This window comes from Crinia signifera, chromosome 7 (genome assembly GCF_055691185.1).
Source record: "Crinia signifera chromosome 7, ASM5569118v1, whole genome shotgun sequence".
Taxonomy (NCBI): Eukaryota; Metazoa; Chordata; class Amphibia; order Anura; family Myobatrachidae; genus Crinia; species Crinia signifera.
Window position 1 is genome coordinate 119,080,826 of NC_139223.1, and position 24,112 is coordinate 119,104,937.

General features: G+C 42.4%; 1 protein-coding gene across 1 annotated transcript in view; it reads left to right on the forward strand.

The window, feature by feature from the left end:
• Positions 1–24,112, forward strand: part of XRCC5 (X-ray repair cross complementing 5) — a 105,592-nt gene that overhangs the window by 53,165 nt on the left and 28,315 nt on the right. The window contains 1 exon segment of the mRNA XM_083153680.1: positions 5,248–5,444. Within this exon segment, the coding sequence (XP_083009806.1) occupies positions 5,248–5,444 (197 nt within the window).

The following is a 24,112-nucleotide window of genomic DNA, read 5'->3' on the forward strand; positions in this document are numbered from 1 at the left end:
ACTGGGGGCATATGTTTGTGACACTGGGGGGCATATATCTGTGGCACTGGGGGGCATATATCTGTGGCACTGTGGGCATATATCTGTGGCACTGGGGGCATATATCTGTGGCACTGGGGGCATATGTTTGTGACACTGGGGGGCATATATCTGTGGCACTGGGGGGCATATATCTGTGGCACTGGGGGCATATATCTGTGGCACTGGGGGCATATATCTGTGGCACTGGGGGCATATATCTGTGGCACTGGGGGCATATGTTTGTGACACTGGGGGGCATATATCTGTGGCACTGGGGGGCATATATCTGTGGCACTGGGGGCATATATCTGTGGCACTGGGGGCATATATCTGTGGCACTGGGGGCATATATCTGTGGCACTGTGGGGCATATGTGTGGCACTGTGGGGCATAATTGTGGCACTGTGGGGGCATATATTTGTGGCACTGGGGGCATATGTGTGGCACTGTGGGGGCATATATTTGTGGGACTGTGGGGGCATATATTTGTGTCACTGTGGGGGCATATATTTGTGTCACTGTGGGGGCATATGTGTGGCACTGTGGGGGCATATATGTGGCACTGTGGGGTATATATTTGTGGCGCTGTGGGGGCATATCTGGCACTGTGGGGGCATATTAGTAAACAGCATCGGTTGTGCGGCAGCGGCACATGGGGCATAATGTGTAATGGGCATTACGATGTGGGGAGTATTGTGTAATTGCCATCACAGTGTGTGGTCTAATGGGCATCTTGGTGTGCGGTGTAATGTGTAATTGTCATCACGGTGTGCGGCGTAATATGTAATCGTCATCACAGTGTACGGCGTAATGTGTAATTGGCATCACAGATAAATAGTGTATAATGATTTAAGTAGCCTGTCATTGTGAGGCGTACTAGGTCATTGTGTGGCCTTCAGCCAGCCAACTTAAGTGCGGGAGGACAATAACAATTCCTGCAGCAACCAATGTCTGGTCTTGCAGGTTGCAAAAGTGTGATATAAGGTAATTGTTTTCCTGCTAGACCACGCCTTACATTAAGCCACACCCCTTTTAATATCAAGCCACACCCCCTATTTCGGCGCGCGCCTTTGGCGCGCGAAATTACTATAATACCATGCTATGTATTGGGGGGGGGGGGCGCATTTTTATTTCTTCGCCCTGGGAGCTAAATTGTCTAGAAACGGCCCTGGTTAGGGAATATAGATTGGAAGCTCCACTGGGGCAGGGACTGATGTGGATGTTCAAATATTCTTTATAAAGTGCTGTGGAATATGTATGCGCTATATATGAAATTGTTCATAAATAAATAATGTGTCATCCAATAGGGTGATCGAAAGTAAGGTAAGGCCCTGTGTATCCAGGAGAGATCATGTGGCACCTTTCCAGTTTACTTCCGTCATATATCATATTATTCTGTAAGCTGAGTCAATCTATTAGCACAGTGGTTCTCATATTTGGTCCTCAGGACCCTAAAGAGTTCATATTTTCCAGGCCACCCAGCAGGTGCACAGGTGTATTCATTGCTCACAGACACTTTTTTGAAAGATCCACTGGTGGAGCTAATTATTTCACTTGTGATTCCATAAGATAAAAACACAAACTGTTTGGGGTCCTGAGGACTAATATTTCAGAACCCATATACCTTAAGCTCCATACACACGGGGCAACCCGGCTTTTGGCTGAGCGACGTAGTGCTACATGACCGCTCAGCACATATCGCGGTGCACCCACTCAGCACACTGAGATGCTATGTGCAAAGCATTCGCGTGTGAGTGGGCGATACGATGCACGGGACTACACATGGGCATCGCCGCTGGGCATACAAAAGGAGCGATCTAGTCAGATCGCTTAGAAAAGGGTCTAAAATCGCCCCATGTGTATGACCCTTTACAAGAATATGCAATCTTGTGTGTATCTGATGAACAGGGGTGCATGTGACAGGGACAGTGTTGTGAAGTGGGCAGCAGGAAGCAACAGACCAAGTTCTAGAGCAGTGGTTCCCAACCTGGGGTACTAGTACACCTGGGGGTACTCTGCAGACCAGTTGGGGGTACTTGAAAATAATATTGGTAATGGCGGATGATGAAAAGGACTTTTGATGACTGAAGAAGACCCATTGCCATGGAGACAAACCATGTTGTGTCATATGCCTGACCAGCAATCCAAAGGGAGCTTCCCACGCTGCCCTCAGACATCAGCAATCATCTGCCCAGCATTGACAAAGGTGGAGGAAGCAGCGGCATTAATCCTACCGGTGTTGGCGGGAATCCTGGAGATAATACACAACCAGTGTCTAGACACAGAAGGGCATGATTCCTTGCTGTATACTCCTCTGCTCCTCCTTAATATAAGGACATGCATAAGGATCCGCATACCGCTAAGTACTGTCCATATTTCAAAATGAGAGGAGGGGGTACTTATCAATGAAAAGCCTAATCAAGGGGTACGGGAGAGAAAAAAGGTTGGGAACCACTGTTCTAGAGTGAAAGGAGCAGTGTCACCCAGCAGCACAAAGTATGTTAGAAAATGAGTGATTTGTTTTTGTGAGGATAGCACTGCATATGACAGTGTTATGTATTTAACGAATAGTGGTAAGTGGTCCATGCTCTTTCTCCTCTTGATTTTGCACTAGCAGCATTAATGCATGCTGTAGGGAAGTTCATTTGTTTTTGATTTTGTTTCCCATTTTTATTTATTTTGTATTTAGCTGTGCTCTCGCACTCCTAAAATATACTTGTAGGTTAATTGGCTTTTAAAATATATTGACCCTACACAAAAAAAGTTTTCAAAGTAAAAACTGTGCCTTTGTATGTCTGTGGAGATTTCTTTACCCCTTCTGGTCACCTAGGTAAAAATGTCTCACCTTAATGAGATGCCCTATGTTCATCAAAAGGTATCTTTCGTCTTCATGGGTGACCCCTCAGGTGTGTGCAAAATGATGACGGAGCCAAGTTATATCCAAAGTATTCTCGGTACAGCAAAAATCCACAGACACCAGAAAAAAATTAAAAATTGAACAGAATATTGGACGCAAACCATTGATTGAATATGTATTACAGATATATAACAATGTAAATCCTGTACACTGTATACTTTAAAACTTGTATGTTAACATGTCTACGATGTCTCAATAAAAAAGTAAAATAAATAAAAATTTTAACAGAATTGAGAACAATTGCCATCCATTTATCAGTGGGTCAAAAATGTGGCACCTTGACTCACCTGAGTATAGAGAAAAGGTGGGTGCTAATAAGATGGTATAAAAACACTGATCCCCAGGGTAAATGGATAGTCCTCCTCACCAAGGCATTTCCGGCCTAACTGTGGCCCTTTTTCAAGGTATGGAGGAGAGGAATACTGAGTGGGTTTATAAACCCTCTACCATAATCATCATTAAAATAACACATTGTAAAATATGATCATATTAAAAAACTCTCAAGAGTAATACATTTCTATAAGGCAGACATGCTGAATGATTATAATACACAAGGGTAGATTTAGTAAGCTCGGTGAAGTGATAAACTGTCTAGTTTTTATCACCGACCAATCCACTCCTACCTGTCCTTTTTCAAACGAAGCCTGTAAACTTCATAGGTAGGAGCTGATTGGCTGGTGATAAAAACCAGACAGTTTATCACTTCACCGAGCTCAATAAATCTACCCCACATTTACTTATCCCCATACAAAAAGACATATATCCAGTTATATAACTTTTATAGGTATAACATGGCATAGTGGCTGATCCTGGGGTCCCCAGATCTGGTATTTCTGTGTTGCCAAAGCATCCGTTTGGCGACAATTCCCCGCTTCATCCTCGCCGCGGTAACGGCGCTGCTTCCGTATTCTAGACCGAAGTGATGTAGACTTCCTGGACAGCCTGGAATGCATATTGGGACCCAGTGGAACGCATTGCACTGTCAGCTGCATGATGCGCAGCGTACTTTCTCCTCACGGCGCCATGTTATTGTGGAATAGTATTCCATATTCAGGAGTCGGGAAATTTCTCATAAAATTACCAAAAAAGAAAAGACTGTTATCAACAAACAAAAATATGTATCAAAGATCAAAAAATATGAAATAAAAGTACCTTTTAATAAACAAGAATATTTTGATGAAAAAGCACATGGGGATCTTACAGAAAACATTTTAATTGATAATCTATAAGTTTTCAAATCAAAAATAGATTTAATTTCTGTGTGTGCTAGTCTAAGATCAATATCATTAATACACCAATGGGGCTTAACAATTTTAATGCCACAAAACGAAACCAAATGGCTGGTTACAATTCTGCAGTTTTCGAAAATGATCTGATTACATTATTTGATGCCAATCCTTTTTTAACATTTCTAACATGTTCTGCCAGTCTAACCTTTAATGCCGTGTAGTTTTACCATCATACTGTTTAGAGCAATTCCAATTCCCAATAAATATATGCAATATTTGCTGTTACATGAAATGAACAGATATTTTACACTTTATTGGTTACTGCAGATTTAAAATCATGTATTACCAAAGTGGGACTTACCTAGGAGCGGGTGACCAGAAGGGGTAATAAAGAAATCTCCACAGACATACAAAGATACCATTTGGTGTACATATGGCTTATTATTAAGGTGAACCATATGTACCTATGAGTGGAAAACCAGAAAGGTCACAAAGAAGCCTTTACGGGCATATAGGGCATGGCAGACGGGTCAGTTCAAGGGGTTTATCCATCCACCAAGAAATTGGGTTGTGATACCACTGTTGACCTGCTCTTCCCGGTCTTTTCTTTTATTTGTGTTGTCTTCAACCTGTGGATTACATCCGTTGAATGGGAAGAGGATAACTGGCATAAATAATAAACTGACCCTAGTGTGAATGTGAGTGTACATGTGGTAGGAAATATAGGGCACGTCTCAGACCGGATCGCAGGAGGAAAACTTTCACAAATGGACAAAACCATGTTACACTGCAGGTCGGGGCAAATGTAACATGTGCAGAGAGAGTTAGATTTGGGTGATTTATTTTGTTACACTGCAGTCTAGATTTCAATGTCGTTATATTGATTATCGGGATCCTGACCATCGGTGAGTCATGCCACACCCGATGTGTATGGCCAAATTTTCTTTGTAAAAAAGGCTTGTGCAATATGCATGTGCTATATAATTCCAGTGCATTTTTCAGTGTTTCTGCTTTGATGATGTCTACCCCTTCACCCAATAACCATAAATGAGCATTTTCCTTCTTGTGTTTCCCTGTTAGTGCCTACAACACAAGGCCTTCAATCCTGATGACCCTCTCCCACCTATAGACCAGCATCTCTTAGATATGCTGCAGACACCGGTAGAAGTTAAAGCCAGGTGCCAGGATTCATTATCCAAGGTGAAGGCTTTATTCCCGCTGCAGGAAGCTGCCAAGAGGAAGGAACAGAAGACTGCCAAGGATATTTTCCAAGGCCAGTAAGTTTGTGCTCCCAGTGTAATCTAAATACTTGTGTATATGCTGCATTTGAAGTTAGTATGTTTTGTGGTACAGTGTAGTCTGTCACAAATTGTATCCAGTCGATAGTTGGGCATGGAAAAGGTCCACATGGCAATGGTTGACACATGAAGGTTGACGTGAGGTTTTTTTTTTACTTTTTCATATATTACGATCCCTGTGAATTTGGAATGGTAAACCTTGCCTAAAACAGTACACAAAAAACCCAACAGCAACTCATGTCGGGTGTGGTATGAATCCCAGACGGTCGGGATTCCGACAGTCATTAGTCAGACGTCGGAATCCCGACTGCACAGCGGGGGGAGCGCAATGAAGCCCCTTGCGGGCTCGCTGCGCTCGCCACGCTGCGGGCACGGTGGCGAGCTACGCTCACCACCTATTTTATTCTCCCTCTATGGGGGTCGTGGACCCCCACGAGGGAGCAGTCGGGATTCCGACGTCGGAGTAATGACTGTCGGAATCCCGACTGTCGGGGAGCCATCCGGCACCCCTCATGTCAACCTTTTTTATGTGTTGAATATTTCCATGTGGAACTTTTGCTTGTAACAACCTTTTGTCGACCCTTTATACCATAACTGTCTAAAATGTGCTCTATGCCTGAATTCTGTCTTGGTTGCAAGATATTCATTATGTATTCCACAACAGAACTCCTGATCTCCTGGTTTGTTAAGTTTATTCAAAGGTATAAATAATTTTGTGTGTAATGTATATTTTACTGCCCAACGTCCCCTAATTGACTGGTTTGCAGTGAGGACAGTTTAATATGGAATAACTATAATTGGATAGGGTTAGCACTCACCTACTGTGGGTTCTAAATAAGAAGCTGCTGGTCTCCAAGGAGGGAGGCCACCCTTCATTTGTCCCGCTTACTGCTTTATGGGACTTGGATCTGTTTCTTCCCTTTTTGAAATTCCCTCTCTTTAAACTATTGGATAAGGTGGAGCTCAGTTATTAGTCCTGAGAGGTGGTGCTGCTTCTTGCGTCTTGTCATCCTTCTTATTTGGTATTTTACCGGGTAAACGCATGTCCTTCCTTCCTAAGGAAGTCTCAGGTTTTCACATAAATCAACCTCTGTTGGTTCCGGTTCTTTCGGACTATTCTCCTTCATCTAAATCTTTGGAGGGGGTCAGAGCACTTCTTCTTTTCGGAAATCCGATTTCTTACTCGTTCGGTATAACTGTGTATGTTACATAGTTACATAGTAGGTGAGGCTGAATAAAGATTTGCGTCCATCTAGTTCAACCTATGTTTATAGTAGCTAATCCCTATAGTAGGTGGGAAGCCTGACCGGCATCACTTTGTACTTCATAAGCCCATACCCCTTGTCCCAGTAGAGGTGGCACTGAATAACCTTGCTCTTCTCCCTCCCAGATTCACATTCAGCACAACTAGTAGATAAGGCTGAATAAAGACTTGCATCCATCAAGTTCAACCTAGGTTTTAAAAGCTTATCCCTTGTTATATAGTATGTTCTGATATTTTAAAGACAGATTGTTACTTCTTCATACCCGTGGATGTTTTTAACCAATAAATGTTTATCCAACCTTATTTTAAACGTATTTATAGTGTCTGCCGACGCCACTTCTTCAGGAAGAGAGTTCCAAAGTTTCACTGTTCTGACTGTAAAGAAATTTTTTCTTCTAGATGAACAAAATCTTTTTTCTTCTAATCTAAACTCGTGCCCTCTCGTCCTAGATTCCTGTCTAGCAGAAAAAAGGGTGTTTGACAGTTCCTTATATTGGCCCCTGATATATTTGTACATGTTGAGCATGTCCCCCCTTAAACGTCTCTTCTCTAGTGTAAATAGTCCCAGCTTGCTTAATCTCTCCTCGTAGCTTAAAGTCTCCATTCCCCTAATAAGCTTAGTTGCTCTTCTTTGGATTTGTTTCTAATTCTATGATGTCCTTTTTATAGTGTGGGGCCCAGAATTGTACTCCGTATTCGAGGTGCAGTCTAACCAATGATTTGTACAGAGGCATAATTACTTTTGAATCCCTAGTTTCCATGTCCCTTTTAATACATGCTAGAGTTTTATTGGCCTTTTTAGTTGCTATATTACATTGAGCACTACACCCTAGTTTGTTGTCTATTTGGGTCCTAGCTCCTTTTCGAGTACTGATTACCCAATTCATCCCCGCTTAGATTATAACTAGCACACTGGTTATGTGTCCCAAGGTGCATGACCTTGCATTTGTCCACATTGAACCTCATCTTCCACTTTTTTGCCCACTCATCTAGATTGTCAAGATCATTTTGAAGCGTGGTGACATCATCTGATGATTTAATAGCTCTGCTCAGTTTTGTATCATCCGCAAAGATGGATATATTGCTGAGTAACCCTATCCCAATATCGTTAATAAAAATGTTAAACAAAATGGGCCCTAGAACCGAACCCTGTGGCACTCCACTTAGTACTGGTATCATATTTGAAACTGCCATGTTCACAACCACTCTTTGTTCTCTATTACACAGCCAGTTCCCTACCCATCTGCAGACATTTGCCCCTAATCCCAGGTCCTCCATTTTATTTATCAACCTCTTGTGAGGTACGGTGTCGAAGGCTTTAGCAAAATCTAGGAAAATCACATCCACAGCATTTCCATTATCAAGGTTTTTGCTAACCTCTTCATAGAAACCAAGTAGATTAATTTGGCATTACGATTTTTCACAAACCCATGCTGGTTATAACTGAATAAACTATGAAGGTCTAATATTCCTGGATCCCATCTCTTAAAAATCCTTCAAATAGTTTACTTACTATTGATGTTAAACTAACAGGTCTGTAATTAGCGGGATCCTCCTTTTTTGAAAAATGGCACTACCTCTGCTATTCTCCAGTCTTTTGGTACCTTTCCTGATGATAGTGAATTATTGAAGATATAATGTAGAGGGGAAGCTAATTCCTCCCTTAATTCCATTAGTACCCTAGGGTGAATCCCATCTGGCCCAGGTGATTTATTTGTTTTGATATTGCTGAGCCTAAATATTATTTCCTCGGTAGAGAAATCAATATTGAGGTCTGGCTTGTTTATCCCATTTGTGGTATGTGTGCGTTCCACAGTCTGCTCTCCCTTAGTAAACACTGATGAGAAGTACTCATTTAACAGTTCTGCTTTTCCCTTATCCTCTGTAAAACTTTTTCCAGTGATATCGGTTAGTGGGCCTATGTTGTCCTTAATTATACGTTTACTATTTATGTATTTGAAAAACTTCTTGGGGTTAGTTTTGCTTTCAGTGGCTATGCGCTCTTCATAATCCCTTTTAGCTACTTTGATTGCCCCTTTGCAAATTTGGTTTGATTCTTTGTAATTGGTGAACGCCTCCTCATTTAAGTTATTTTTATAGAATTTAAATGCTCTTGTTTGTTAGGATTGCTGACCTAACTTTTTTGTCCAACCATGGTAGCTTTTTTTATTGAATTTACCCTTATTTACTTTAGGAATGTATTTAATAGTTAATGATTCTAGAACATTTTTTAGAGTATCCCACATTTCCTCAGCATTTTTCCCCTCAAAAACAGTTTCCCACACAATTCTTTTTAGGGCTTCTCTGAATATTTCAAAGTTAGCTTTTCTGAAGTTTAGTATTTTTGCCGATCCTTTATGATGTCATTTACTGAAGTTGATTTCCAGTGAAACCATATTGTGGTCACTGTTCCCTAGATGTTCAATTACTTTTGTGTTTGAGACTAGATCTATATTATTTGTTAATACCAAATCCAATAATGCCTTATTACGAGTTGGAGCTTCTACCGTTTGTGTGATAAACTGGTCTTTAAGTAAGCTATGTCCTGCCCTAAAATAGACGCTGGCAATATGCGTCCTTTTGACAATTCATCAGGCTTATATTGATGCTTCTAAAGTACCTCCGAAGCATATAACAGCTCATTCTACCCGTTCTGTGGGTTCCTCTTGGGTGGCTGTGCGTAGGGTTTCTTATACCCAACATTTCAAAGTGGCAACGTGGTTGAACTGCCAAACTTTTATCCAGTTTTATGACCTCTGCTACTTAGTTAGGTCTTGTGGTGTGGAAGTGTGCAATGCTCTCCTGCCCGGGATGGGAACTCTGGGACGTCCCCACGGTAAAGGATAATTCCAGTGTCCTCTGCTGAAGGAAGGAGAAAAGTGAATCTTGGTACTTCATTTTTAATGCATTTCTCAGATTCAACGGGGGAAATTGAATGCCCACCCGGTGTTCTTCTCTCTGCCTTGGTGAGTATTTATGGGGGAGTGTCTGTGTGGTTCATTTATGTTTTTTTTTCCTTTTGTTTCATACCGGTTATGTGTTCTGTTTGTGTTCTCTGTCTGTCTCTCTCTCTCTCTCTCTCTCTCTCTCTCTTGTTCTTCCATCTTTCCTCCGGCACAGTTACTAAGACTGGTTTGGGAAGGGTATAGAGGGGGAGGTGCTGACACACTGATGAAAAATTGAAAATACCAGCTCCCAGTTACTGCACATCTATATCCACTGTAAAAGAGAATTCCAGTGCCCCCTGTGTAATCTGAGAAATCTATTTAACGGTAGATACCAAATCCTGTTTTTGCCAGACTGTACAGAAAGATAAATAGGTACTTGTGTACTTTCACGGCTCCCATCGCATGCCATATGTAATGGCATGCGATTTTTGCCGTTTTTATGCATTTTTAAAAATCGCATGCGATCGCATTGCATGCGATTTTTAACAGAAATGCATCCAAATGCATTGAAATTAGTATCAAACATGTTCAATGGCCCCCAAATGTCATTTTTCAGGCTGTACCACCCCCACTATCAGCGCGAACCCGAAGCGTGGCGAGCTTCGGTACGCGTCCTACGACCTTTTCATATCCCCACTATCCTCCTCGGCGTGGAGTTGAGAATAGAAAGTGTGGCGAGTGCAGCGAGCCACCGAGCCCGAAGCATGGCAAGCGGATGCGACACCTGTGAAGCCCGCGAGGGGACGCGTATACCTGTGAAGGTATCAGTGTCCCCTCGCGGGGCTCGCAGCGTTCGCCACGCTTCGGGCTCGCTGCGCTCGCCACACTTTCTATTCTCAATTCCAGGCCGACGTGTATAGTGGGGGTATGAAAAGGTCGTAGGACGCGTACCGCCGCCCCTCGCGGGCTCGCTGCGTTTGCCACGCTTCGGGTTCGCGTTGATAGTGGGGGTGGTACAGCCTGAAAAATGACATTTGGGGGCCATTGAACATATTTGATACTAATTTCAATGCATTTGGATGCATTTCTGTTAAAAATCACATGCGATCAAATCGCATGCGATGCGATTTTTTACTAAAAAAAAAAAGAGCTTTCCTACCTCCAGTGGCTAAGGCTTTAAAGTTGTAAAACTCAGGAAGTAAATCACTGGAAAAAGAAAAAAAAACTGCAGAAGTTCTGCATTAGCAAGCCTGCTCTTCAGCCAGAGGGCCCTGTGAGTGTTATCAGCTGAAGCAGTGACCGTGAAAAAGATCAAACTTAGGTCTCTAGCCAGGATGCGGTCATTTGGTCTACAGCATGATGGTCGACAGTCATTAGGTCGACATGGGAAAAGGTCGAAAGGTCATTAGTTCGACAGGTCATTAGTTCGACATGGGGTTTTTCATTGTTTTTTGAGCCGACATGTGCCGACAGGAGGTATTTCATGCCCTACCATCCACTAGGGCGTGGTGGGAAAATAAAATAGTGTGCCGAGCGTAGCATGTGTCCATGTCAACTGTGTTGACATTCAGATAAAAAACAGTGAAAGATCCCATGTCGATCTTTTGACTGTTGACCTACACAACATTGTCGAAATAATGACCTTTCGACCTATAACCATGTTGACCTTTTCCCATGTCGACCTTATGATTGTCGACCATCATGCTGTAGACTAAATGATTCCAACCCCTCTAGCCTCCTTGCTCTGATAAGAAGCAGATACACTCGCCACACTTTCTATTCTCAACTCCACGCCGACGTGGATAGTGGGAATATGAAAAGGTCGTAGGACGCGTACCGCCGCCCCTCGCGGGCTCGCTGCGTTTGCCACGCTTCGGGTTCGCGTTGATAGTGGGGGTGGTACAGCCTGAAAAATGACATTTGGAGGCCATTGAACATATTTGATACTAATTTCAATGCATTTGGATGCATTTCTGTTAAAAATCACATGCGATCAAATCGCATGCGATGCGATTTTTTACTATGTGATGGACATCGTGGGAGCCGTGATTGTACACAAGTACCGATAAATATTCTGGGCTCTCAGTCTTCCTCTCTTGGAGATTATTTGGATCAGTTTTCAACTGCCTGGGTGAATAAGGCTGTGGAAAAATAGACAGACATCCTGTGACTATTTTTGATCTGGTACTCTGCAATCTGAATTGATTCCTCTGGATGAGCATATTTGTGTATCTGCTTCTTATCAGAGCAAGGAGGTTAGAGGGGTTGGGATCATTTAGTCTACAGCATGATGGTCGACAATCATAAGCTCGACATGGGAAAAGGTCAACATGGTTATAGGTCGAAAGGTCATTATTTTGACAATGTGGTGTAGGTCAACAGTCAAAAGATCGACATGGGATCTTTCACTGTTTTTTACCTGAATGTCAACACAGTTGACATGGACACATGCTACGCTCGGCACACTATTTTATTCTCCCACCACGCCCTAGTGGATGGTAGGGCATGAAATATCTCCTGTCGGCACATGTCGGCTCAAAAAACAATGAAAAACCCCATGTCAAACTAATGACCTGTCGAACTAATGACCTTTCGACCTTTTCCCATGTCGACCTAATGGTGTCGACCTAATGACTGTCGACCATCATGCTGTAGACCAAATGACCGCATCCTGGCTAGAGACCTGAGTTTGATCTTTTTCATGGTCACTGCTTCAGCTGATAAAACTCACAGGGCCCTCTAGCTGAAGAGCAGGTTGCTAATGCAGAACTTCTGCAGTGTTTTTTTCTTTTTCCAGTAATTTACTTCCTGAGTTTTATAACTTTAAAGCCTTAGCCACTGGAGGTAGGAAAGCTCTTTTTTCTCCCTTACTCAGCTCCCAAACGTCTCTGGGCCCTGTCATTTATTTTGACTTTTGTAAGTCACAGTTCTAGTGTTCATTCCTCCCCTGTGAGTGGAGACAGATTGAGGGGCTGACAACTCTGGTCTGGCTTGTGACCTGATGTCTGGCATTTGGAGAAGCCTTCCACACAAATGATTTACCCAACACTTAAGAGATCCCATGGTGGGAGTTTGGGACACTTGTATCTTCTGATACCTTAGAGAGAATTGTCCTTTTCAGTCGGTTACAGAATAGATCTTTTGGGTCTTCATTATTATTTGTTCTTTTACATTGGTATTCCTGTATCTCTGTTTGGGGTTTGCTCATTGATGCCAATACTTACAGGGGGAGTTGTTGCATACCTCCACATTCTGTTTTGGGATCCTCAGCAATCCTTTCTTTAGTTTAAATGTAGAACATTCATCGCCAATTTATGGCCTTACCTTTTGGCTTCGTAACCACACCTCTGATCGCTGCCTGTCACCATTGTCCTTCATGTTTAGATGGCAGGGGTTAGGCACTAGTGGGGAGGATTGGGGGCAGGTATGTATACTCATTTCTAAGTACTCCTGATGTCTATTTGTTGGTTTCTTAGCTGAACTGCAAGGTACAGCTTTACTCCCACAGGACAAGGGCTCCATCAGCCCTCTCGGTCCACACCGTGTCTGCTCATTGGGATTTTTGTCTCCTATATCTCTTTCCTTTGCTTCCGCTGCTGTCTCAGGCTCTAAAGTGCATTAAGCAGGAAGTGTTGTTGGGAAATATTTCACATGGGAATGCCACAAGTAAATCTAGGTATTTACTTTATCAATTTTGAATGTATTGCTTTTCTCCCTCTGAGATACAGGATCAGGCAGTTGATCGGATCAAGGAAGAGAGATTTGTTTATGGGAAGGTCATAAGCTTTTGCAAGGTGGCACTTGTTGTTTTTAATATGTCAATGCTCACATGACATTTAACCTGTGAATTGTCAACACTCTAACCATATAGCAACGGCCCATCTAGCCATGAGAAAATGGAATTAAGAAAGAAAGAACAAATTAGAACATCACCACCAACCCCCCACCCCCAAATAGTATATCCCCATATCCAGTCTATTTGAAGAAGGAGAGATAAAGGGGGGTTATTCATAGTTTGATTCCGACTGTCGGAAGATTCACAACATTTGAAAATGCCGACGATTCAACATCAAGTCAACCTTCGGTGTCCCGACTGTATTTGGTTGAAAGTGTTAGTGGATTCTACAATCCAGCGGCTGTTATCGACCATGTGGATTCCACTGTTTTAAAAGTAATATCTGACAAGCTTCAATGTGGTCTGAAATGGCCGCATTGAATAGATGTGTGCCGATAGTTCTGACTGTTGGTAATATCAGTACACATTGAATACCCCCCCCCAGTGTTTTTAACTTTTTCTCACTTTAGACAGTTAGTTTACAAAAATCTGTGCAAACTTATTAGCATCTGCCCCAGCCAGTGAGCCATCAGAAAGGGAGATAAAGTTGGCATAAATTACCATGTTCAATGCTTAACACAAATTCATGTAGGAGATGCTGTCATTTTGTCATTTCTATTAATAAGAAAATTCTTTGCTTAAGACTACCATTACATGTCATTTTCAATATGTTTTTGCATATACTGTAAGCCAGGGGTTCCCAATCTTTTTTGAATCACGGTACCCCAGAGTATGAGAATTTTTTCACGTCACCTCCAGGCCCCCCCAAAATATATAAAATGAATTAGATTGTGTTTATATGTGCTTCTTAGGTTCAGTTATGTGTTCAAGGGCAGGATTCACTTCTGATTGTGAACATATCTTATAATTGGCAGCCACCAGCACTGGTTTTGTCCATAAATAATTGATCATAAATAAGTTGAATTAGTCCTGGACCACCAACCCGTGCACCCCTGCAAGTGTCCCGAGGCACCCCAGGGAGCCACGGCACACAGTTTGGGAACCACAGCTGTAAGCATTTTATAATTCTTATATTAAACTTAATTTAGCAAGATTGGGATTCTTATTTGTTCCATTTCGCTAATCCATGCAACATATCTGTACTACAGACTACAGTCTAGTTAATAAATTATTATATATATAAATATATATATATATATATATATATATATATATTACATATATTTCTTGTAATAGGAAGGACTTAAGGCTTCATATATTGAATGAGTAGATTCGGAAACAAGTTTAAGTGGTTAGACAATATATCGCAAGTTATAAAGATCTGTAGAAAGGCTGAATCAAATGAATCCTTATCTTGACAATGTTATGGGCAGTGGTTAGAGTTTGGAGTATTTTGGAACTGGGTCCATGACAGAAGATGACAGTAAATCTGGTGGTCCTGTAATGGTCTAGGTGGTTGTGGACCTAAATTACAAGGTATTCTTAGTATTCATTCTATCAACCTGCACCTCTCAAAATCCATTAAGTGCATCTTAATCTCTGCTCTGGTGCTTCTGGCAAAGGTTGGTCTGTATTTCAGTGCTGAGATATAGACCATACTGTACTAGAAATTGCATTCGGTAGACTGATCGACGATGTCTTGATCGACAATCACGTGGTCAACCAAAGATCGAAAGTGTCTAGATATATGTCTTAAAAGTGGTCGGCAGCGTCTAGATCGATACTACCGGGAGATCAGCAGGAGCAAAAGGTCAATGGGAATGTAGTCGACAGTGACAAGGTCAACACAAGTAGTTTTTTATGATTTTTTTGTTTTAACAGACATTTTCTTACTTAAATAGTGTGCCGAGCACAGCGAGCCATGTGAGGGGACTCAGTACACTTAGACGGTGTCCATGTCGACTTATGTCGACCTTGTCACGGTCCACCAAGTTCCCATTGACCTTTTGCTTATGTCGATCTTCTGTTACTGTCGATCTAAACACTACCGACCATTTATAGACTTCTTACTAGACACATTCGACCATTAGTGGTCGACACGTGATTGTCGATATAGAACTCATCGACCACTACACCAGGCATGGACAACCTGTGGCTCTCTAGCTGTCGTGAAACTACAAGTCCCAGCATGTCTTGCCACAGTTTTAGCATTCCCTAATAGCAAGACTGTGGCAAGGTATGCTGGGACCTGTAATTCCAAAACAGCTAGAGAGCCACAGGTTGCCCATGCCTACGCTATACCATAACCCTAGAAGCACCACCGAAGAGAGAACACTCCAGGAAGGAAAGAGGAACTGCATTGGTTTTGAAAGGTGCAGGGTGCTAGAATGGGGTGTGAATTATTAGATAGACAGTGTTTAGATAGGCAGCCAAAAGGTCGACATAGATAGACAAGGAGGAGAAACGTCTTTTGCTGTTTTCCGAATTATCAGCTCAATACTCTATGGTTAGCCCATATCCATTACCATTTTCTCAGATGCTGATTGGAATAATACCTTAGACACCATGTTTTCTTACCCAGTTCCAACCTCCAAAGCTGTATCTATACACTACACCTACTTAAGACAAATCATTGACCATTCCACAATAAGAGGAGGAATGTCCACATGGCTAACCCACTTTCCCTCACTAGATATATCACAGCTGCAAAAGGGTTTTCTTTATTCCCGGCGAACCCTCAAGGCTAGCATGTATACACAACTCTTCCTTAATGGATCAACAATTAGTGTAACGCTTACCCTAGCATGGATTGCTTCGCTCGCCATACTTCAGGCTCGGATCGCATACTGTTATATTCTCCCTCTATGCCGACCCAAGCTGGTTTAATAAATAAAATCATGAAAAACTTATTGAAATTTTTCACGTCGACCTTTTGCATGTCGTCCTTTTTGGCGTACACCTATTGACTGTCTATCTAGAGGCATTCCCAAAGATCTGTTCTCAAGGTACACCAACAGTGCAGGATTTAGTGATATCCTGGCTTCTGCACAGATTGGTATATCAAAATAACTGAGGTACTAATTAAGCCACTTTGCTCAAGCATGTATATCCCTAACACCTGGACTTTCACACTGCAGCTCTTAACCGGTATATTGCCGATTTTTTTAGCGTTTTAAAACGGTTAGAGCTGCAGTGTGAAAGCTCCAGTCTTCATTTCCCGGTTACAAATAACCGGTATTTGCAAATGGGTAGAAAGCAAAGAAAGTCCTACACGGTTCAGAGCCGTTTTTATGCAGTGTGAATGGCTCTGAACCAGTATTTAGGACTCAGGTAGGGCAGACAAGAGACAGCGCAGTGCATATGTCATGAGCGGGTCCGCTCATGACATATGCGCATATGTCATGAGCAGACCCGCTCAGTGCTACTGTCTGTCCTGTTCTCCACTGCTTTCACACTGCAAACCTGCTTGAGACCCGGTATTTACTGCAGTGTGAAAGGGGTTTAAAACGGTAATATACCATTTTTCACCTGCAATGTGAAAGGGTTCAAGTGGCTCAGACCCGGTTTAAATACAGTTTTAAAATACCGGGTCTTAAACATCTTGGCAATGTGAAAGCAGCATTAGTGTGCCTTGAGGACTGATGTTGGGAATGCCTGACCTTGACACTAGATCTATCCATCAGAACAGCTGGAATGAACTCTATCTTCTGTTGAGCACCCAAGGCTGGAATGAACTCTATCTTCTGTTGAGCACTGATCATCTGGACCATCTTCAAAAGGCCACCACACATTACATTTAATGTGTTTACCACAGTGACTGTTCAAGCCAACTTTAATATTATAGGGATTTGGGAGGCAGTTATTCAGATTATGCCGTCAGCCTGGAAGCCGGGTTCTGCTCAGTATTATCGCTGCATTTGGCAGGTTGTCGGCACAGTCTCTCTTTTTCCGACTCTCTCCTTGCTTTGATCACAAAACTTCAGATTTCATTGCAGGGAGTCCTATCCAACCAGTAAAATTCCGTATTCTGATTCCGTGGGGGACACTGGGCACCCTCCTAGCACTTGCTATGTTTTTTTTTTATTATTTCTTCCTACTCATTGTTTTGTTTTGCCTGTTGTGCTTGTATTGAATTTGGTTTGGATTTTTTTTGTACTGTTGTTTCTCTTGGGATTGGTTAAGCCTTAACTAAGGGGGTGATTCAGAGTTGTACACTTTTCATTGCTCCTGTGTTGTTGGACGCAGCAGCGATGTGACTATATGCTAATGCAGCAGGAGGTTCCTGAGGGCAAAAATCTGTTGCTGCTGGCATTGTACATTAGTGCTGGTGCATCCAAAGACTTAGCACCATTGTGACCATTGGTCGCTTCATTGGATTCTGAGTAAATCATCTTGGAATGGCCGTCCCATCGCAATAGACAATGCCAGTTGTCTTTTTTCTGCAAAGCTTTTCTTTAAACCTTCCGGTTAGCAACCAATTTTAAATCAGGCCCTGAATCGGATTGAAGAGTATGAACTCAATGAAGTACCAGGCTCCACTTGACACCATCAGTACCAGTGTTGCGCATGGAATCCGTGAAAGGTATTTTACCTGTAAGTACAAAAATGCCGTTTTTTATTAATGTTTAAAGCCCATTTTTGTCTGGTGGGAATTAACGGACTCATGTATATACTAGTAAGTATGGTAATGCAACTGCAGATATAAAAATGTCTGACAGGCCTTGCTCTGAGATTTTTATTTTAATGGTCTGGTTTAGTAAAAAAGCATATTTGTTCTCTCAGATCATTCTTCAAAACATAACATGCTTGGGGATAGATGCTGAAAGGATAGTGCTGTTCTGCAAGCTTATAGAGCCTTCAGGTTTAATATGGACCTTCAGAAACTCCATTGTCTGATGATTTTGCTAATAGTATTTCTCGTTCATCCACTAGGTGACACGGCTCTTCTGATAGATGAGCCCTGGCCTCTACCCCTCTGGGAATACCTAATGTCTCAGGGCCCTTTCATCTATCTGAACTTAAGGCGCCTTCATTTCACGGCGTGGTTGTTGAGAGGTCCATCTTGAAAAAGGAAGGCATCCCGGCCGCTGTAATGCCTCCCATGATGAGGGCCAAGAAGCAGGTCACATTGGTTCATTACTATCGTATATGGTGAGGTTACGTGACCTGGTGTGAGGGGCATTGAGTTTCTCCCTTGAGGTTCAAGTTGGCCTGTCTTCTCCTTTTCCAGCAGAATAGTCTTTCTTCTGGGCTCTAGCTGGGATCTTTGAAGGTTCAAGTCTCAGCCCTTTCCATTTTCTTTCAAAAGAAGCTGGCCCTTCTTCAAGGGAGTGTTGAGAATTTAACCTCCTTTCTAGCCTCCCACAGCTCCTTGAGACTTGGATGTGGTCCTGGCCTTCCTCCATTCTGCCTTATTCAAACCTTTGGAAGAGATGAAATTAAAATATCTTATTTGGAAGACAGTTTTGCTGCTCACCTTGGCATCGTGGAGAATAGTGTCCGAGCTAAGTGCCTTGTCCTGTCGCCCACCTTTTTTGGTATTCCATGAGGACATAGCGGAACTCTGTATGAGCATGTCCTTCCTTCCAAAGGTTGTGATGGCCTTTCACATCAGTCAGCCGATTGTGGTTCTGGCCTTTCTAGATAATTCTGCGGAATCCAGGTTTCTGTTCGTATTTCTTTATGAAGTCCGTGCACTTCGCATCTATGTGGCCAGGACGGAGTTTGTTTTCTATGATTCAACCCATCCTGGATGGCCAGCTACCAAACAAGCCTTGGCCACGTGAATTTGCCTGACAATTCTTAGGCTTATTAAGCTGCCTCCAGGGCTCTGCCTTCCTCCATCTCCGCACATTCCACACGTTCGATTGGACCTCAACGGTGGTCTATCCACCAGCTGTGTCGTGCAACTACCTGGTCGGGTCGGAGAACTATTGTTTGATTCTACCGGTTCAACACTTTTGCAGCCCCTGCATCGCAGTTTGGTCGCTCAGTGTTGAGGGGTTCTCAGCGCTGTCCTGCCCATGTTCGGAGCTCTGGGAGGTCCCCACTGTAACTCCAGTGTCACCTAGTGGATGAAGAAGAAAAGGAGATTTTGTATATACAGTTAAATCCTTTTCTCCGATTCCATAGGTGACACTGGACGCCCACCCGGTGCTGTTCAGGTTTTCAGGTTGACTTTTACTTGGTTGGAAGTTCCTGGCAGTTGCTGCTACAGTTCTGTATATGCTGGACCTTCCTGGTTGTTTGTGTAATTGTTTCCGCTGTGTTTTTTCTTTTTTCTGACTGTTTTTCAAAACTGTTTTAAGTGTTTGTTTGTATGTTATATCCGCCTCTTCGGAAGTGTGTTTTCTTCCAGCACACTCCGGGCACAATTACTCAAGACCTCCTGGGAAAGGAAGTAGAAGGGGAGGAGCTAGTCACAGTCAATTTTATTTAAAGTGCCAATACTGGCATCTCACTAATACACAGGTTTTGTGCATCTGTCATGTCCCATCTCTTTTTGACGTGTAGATGATATTTACTAAACTATTGAAGCATTTAGTGTTGCATGAAAACATATGGAGAATAACCATTCTACCTGTCCCTTATTCAATGTATGTTCTGTCTGATGGGCACATCTGTGTTGTATATTGCTGGGATCGCTTTTTAGCAGAGATCTGAATTGTTCTATAATGTATGACTGTTGTACGGTCAGTGGTATTCTGTTGCATGAAGGGTTAATCCATTTGTTAGAATCCAAGTGCCTCACAGTCAAACAGACATCTCAGTCCTGGAGTGTAATTAGTCGCTGCTCCGTTAAATGTCACAGACCAATTACATGAATCTGGCACTTGCCTTAGAAAGTGCTAAGCGTGTTCTTTTTTTATTTTTTCTTTTCTTATCTTTTTTTTTTTTTTTTTCATTTTTGTGACGTCCTTTTTACAGCATAAAATAAATGCTAATAGTCAGGTGTGATGGTGCATCAGGCATTCGTCACAGGACGGGTTTTCCTCTGCCAGCATCTAGGGGCACAGCATGTAAAGGCTCTGCCAGGGGGCTACAGACCACATCAGCCGTCAATGGGTTATTGTTGCCTTTCTGCTGAGGCTAGACATGTCAATTAAGCACGGGTCTGGATTTCTTTAGAGCCACTTGCAGCTTTCCTTGTTTGATTACAGCCTGGCTTCCTGACAAGTGATGTGATTAGCTGGTTGCAAATTATTGATTTCTCTTGCCAAGCACAATAGAGGATCCTTTTTCCGATTTTAGCAAAGCTGGCTGGGACAGGCAATACTCTTATTTCGAATTAGATCCTGATGTTGGTAGACCTTATCTGGTTAAATGCAATATTATTCTTTCAGTGGTTGAGTTATGAGTCAAGTGCTTGGTGCATCTGCAGTCAAGAGGATTGATGTCTGTGCATAAAGGATGTGATACAGAGCTGTTGGCGAAGTGGCTGTTAATAAAAAGCTTTATGTGAAGCTGTACGCCTTCTCATTGGTAATATGTGCACCTGGTTTAATAAAAGTCTTCATTATCCTCGTCTATTTATATGTCCTGTATAGTGGGTGCAAAGGATTATATGCCTTTTAACAGTTTAGGAGGGTTCTGCATGAGCCACGTTTGGGTTATAACTTTTACTAAAATCAGCCTAAGATAGAATTCCCGGTACTTGTTTCCTAGCACGGCCACAAATCTTGGCCATCAGGGGTAATTTTAGTGGCCTGCGACGCGATGCCCCCGATTTTTCCATTGAAATGCATTGAAAACAGTGAAAAATCGGGTCGGTCGCGTCATGTGCGCCTAAAAATGCTTAAATGGTCCACCCGCGATGGCCGCGATTTCCCCATAGGGAACAATGTTAAATGCCTCAATTTACCCGCAATGACCCCGATTTCCCATAGGAAACAATGTTAAATGGGTAAATTTACCCAAATCATCATAGGGAAGAATGGTAAATGGGCCAGAAAGCCCAAAAAACCCCCCTGACCAGTGAAATGTCCCCCCAAAAGTAGTTCACGCCACCCCGCGATGAACGTGAACCCGAAGCGTGGTGAGCGCAGCGAGTCCGCGAGGGGCGGCGGTACGCGTCCTCCGACCTTTTCATACCCCCACTATCCACTAGGGCGTGGAGTGAGAATAGAATAGTGTGGCGAGCGCAGCGAGCCACCGAGCCCAAAGCGTGGCGAGCGCAGCGGATACCTTCACAGGTAAACGCGTCCCTTCGCTGGCTTCACAGGTATCCGCGGGGCTCGCTGCGCTCGCCACGCTTCGGGCTCGGTGGCTCGCTGCGCTCGCCACACTATTCTATTCTCAACTCCACGCCCTAGTGGATAGTAGGGGTATGAAAAGGTCGGAGGACGCGTACCGCCGCCCCTCGCGGGCTCGCTGCGCTCGCCACGCTTCGGGTTCACGTTGATCATGTGGTGGCGTAAACTACTTTTGGGGGGACATTTCAATGTTCAGGGGTGTTTTTGGCCCATTTACCATTGTTCCTATGATAATTTGGGTAAATTGAGCCATTTCACATTGTTTCCTATGGGAAATCGTGGTCATCGCGGGTAAATTGAGGCATTTAACATTGTTCTCTATGGGGAAATCGCGGGCATCGTGTCTGGCCCATCGCACCCGATTTTTTTGCGCATGCGATGGCCCTGATTTTACCCCCGATGACTGCGATTATGATCGTTGTGGCCGTGCTAGGAAACAAGTACCGAATTCCCTTCCTTACCCCATACTATTATCCCTTGCACAGGTGGGTGCATTGGGTAAGTCTGTATAGTTAGATATATCAGCCTTGGCTTCCTGAGCATGCAAACAAAGCATGAGCAAGGCACTTGTTCTTGGTGGTAGACAAATATTAAAACGTAACTTATTAATTATTATTAATAATACGTAATATAATTAATTTTCTTTAATAACGAAGTTTCTCCTTATATTAGGTTACATATATCAGTAAAATAAAAGTTTATTAAAAAATTAACTAAAGGCGTTTCTTAATAAGAAATATCTGTAATTAAAATGTTAGCAGTAGTTTCGCTGTGTAAGTAAATATGTTAATGTGCATGTTCCTTGGTGAGCTGACTGTATAGTAGGGTACAACAAAAGAGTTCTAGGATATGACCTGTGATGGCGCGCTGCTGCCCGCGAGATGTACTTTCCCTGGTTATCACCCAATAACCATAAATTACCACAAATACAACAAGATGGAATTTCCAAATCCTTGGCGCAACACTTGAATACGATAAGACTGGAGTTCTTTTTTCCAGAGATTTTTCTTATTTTTCAAGGATATTCTCAGTAGTACATGTAAGAAGAGGGGAGTCACTGATTAGAAGAGTCTATACCCCAAAATTTATAGAAACGGCAATGAAAGGTGTATAAGTATAGGCGTACCCCTACTCACGGTAAGTAAGGTGATGTAAAGGCCCGTAGCGGTTTCTTTGTGATTTTCCTCTGTTTTCTTGATCTTGGTTCTTTTTTATGTTCTCCGTACCAGATGTTGAAGTAAAAAATAAAAAGGAGGGATTAGTGGATAGTTCTTATCGTGTGAAAAACACCCCGTGCAGGTTCTGATGTGATGAGGATGTGACTATCGTACCTTACTCACCCCAAGATAGAGTAAGATACACATATAAAGGTATCTTTATGACGAAATACAACAAATGGCTACAATAGAAAGTGGGTGTGCGTACCGCACTCACGTCAATAGGTGCGGGGTATATACCCGTAGCGTTTTCTTTGTTCAAAACCTCGTGTTGGTCCGTAAAGAACGGTGTTTTTCTCCCCAATTTTGGTAGTTGGGAGTAGATATAAAAAAGGTAAATAAAATGGATCAGTACATGAATCTTATCATGTGGTGAACACCCTGTGCAACTCAAGATATGGGCCAGATGTGACTATCGTACCTTACTCACCCCAAGACAGAGTAAGATACACATGTAAAGGTATCTTTGTGATAGAGATATTAACAACGGCTGCAACAGAAGGAAAATATGCGTACCGCACTCACGTGTGTAGGTGCTGGGTATATACCCGTAGCGTGTTCTTTGTGTAAATTTCTGTTGATCCGTGGAGCAAGATATTTTTCTCCCAAATTGGTGATTTTAGGAAATAAATGTGAAAATAAAGGTGAATAAAATTGCGTTTGATAAGTGCTATCTATACTCCTATATATAAGTATAGGTAGGTGTAAAGGAAAATTTGGTGTCTTGATTTTATTATGTATAAAAACCAAGATGGAGGTAACACAAGCGTACCGTGACTCACAATGGAGTGTGTAGATAAACACCCAAAAAGGTTTCTTTTCATAGAAGGGGATACAGTTTTTCACCACGTGATGTGCATAGATATGTAGTAATATGTACCCAAAGACAAGTTGATCAGAGATTTGCGTACCCAAACTTACAGTAATGCAAGTTTTCACCACTTATAATGGTTTCTTTTATCTTCTACGTGGGAAATAATCCGTGAGGATAATTCCTTCTCCCAAATATGGCCGAAAAGATGTTTTAAAAATTTGTAAGTTCTTTATTCCATAAAAAAATAAAAAATACAAAAATCCTCCATCCCAACGATGGTCAGATTATAACAAGAGTCCAAGAGTTGTCCACAGGACTGTGGAGAGTGAGCAGCCATCATCTTTTTCCATTTCGTATGTATTTTTAAACCTTGTATTTTATTGGTATTTTTTTTCATTTTTTACATTTTTTATTTTTGTATTTTTTCTATTGTTGTGCTGGACATATTGTAATGACTTGTGGACAACTCTTGGACT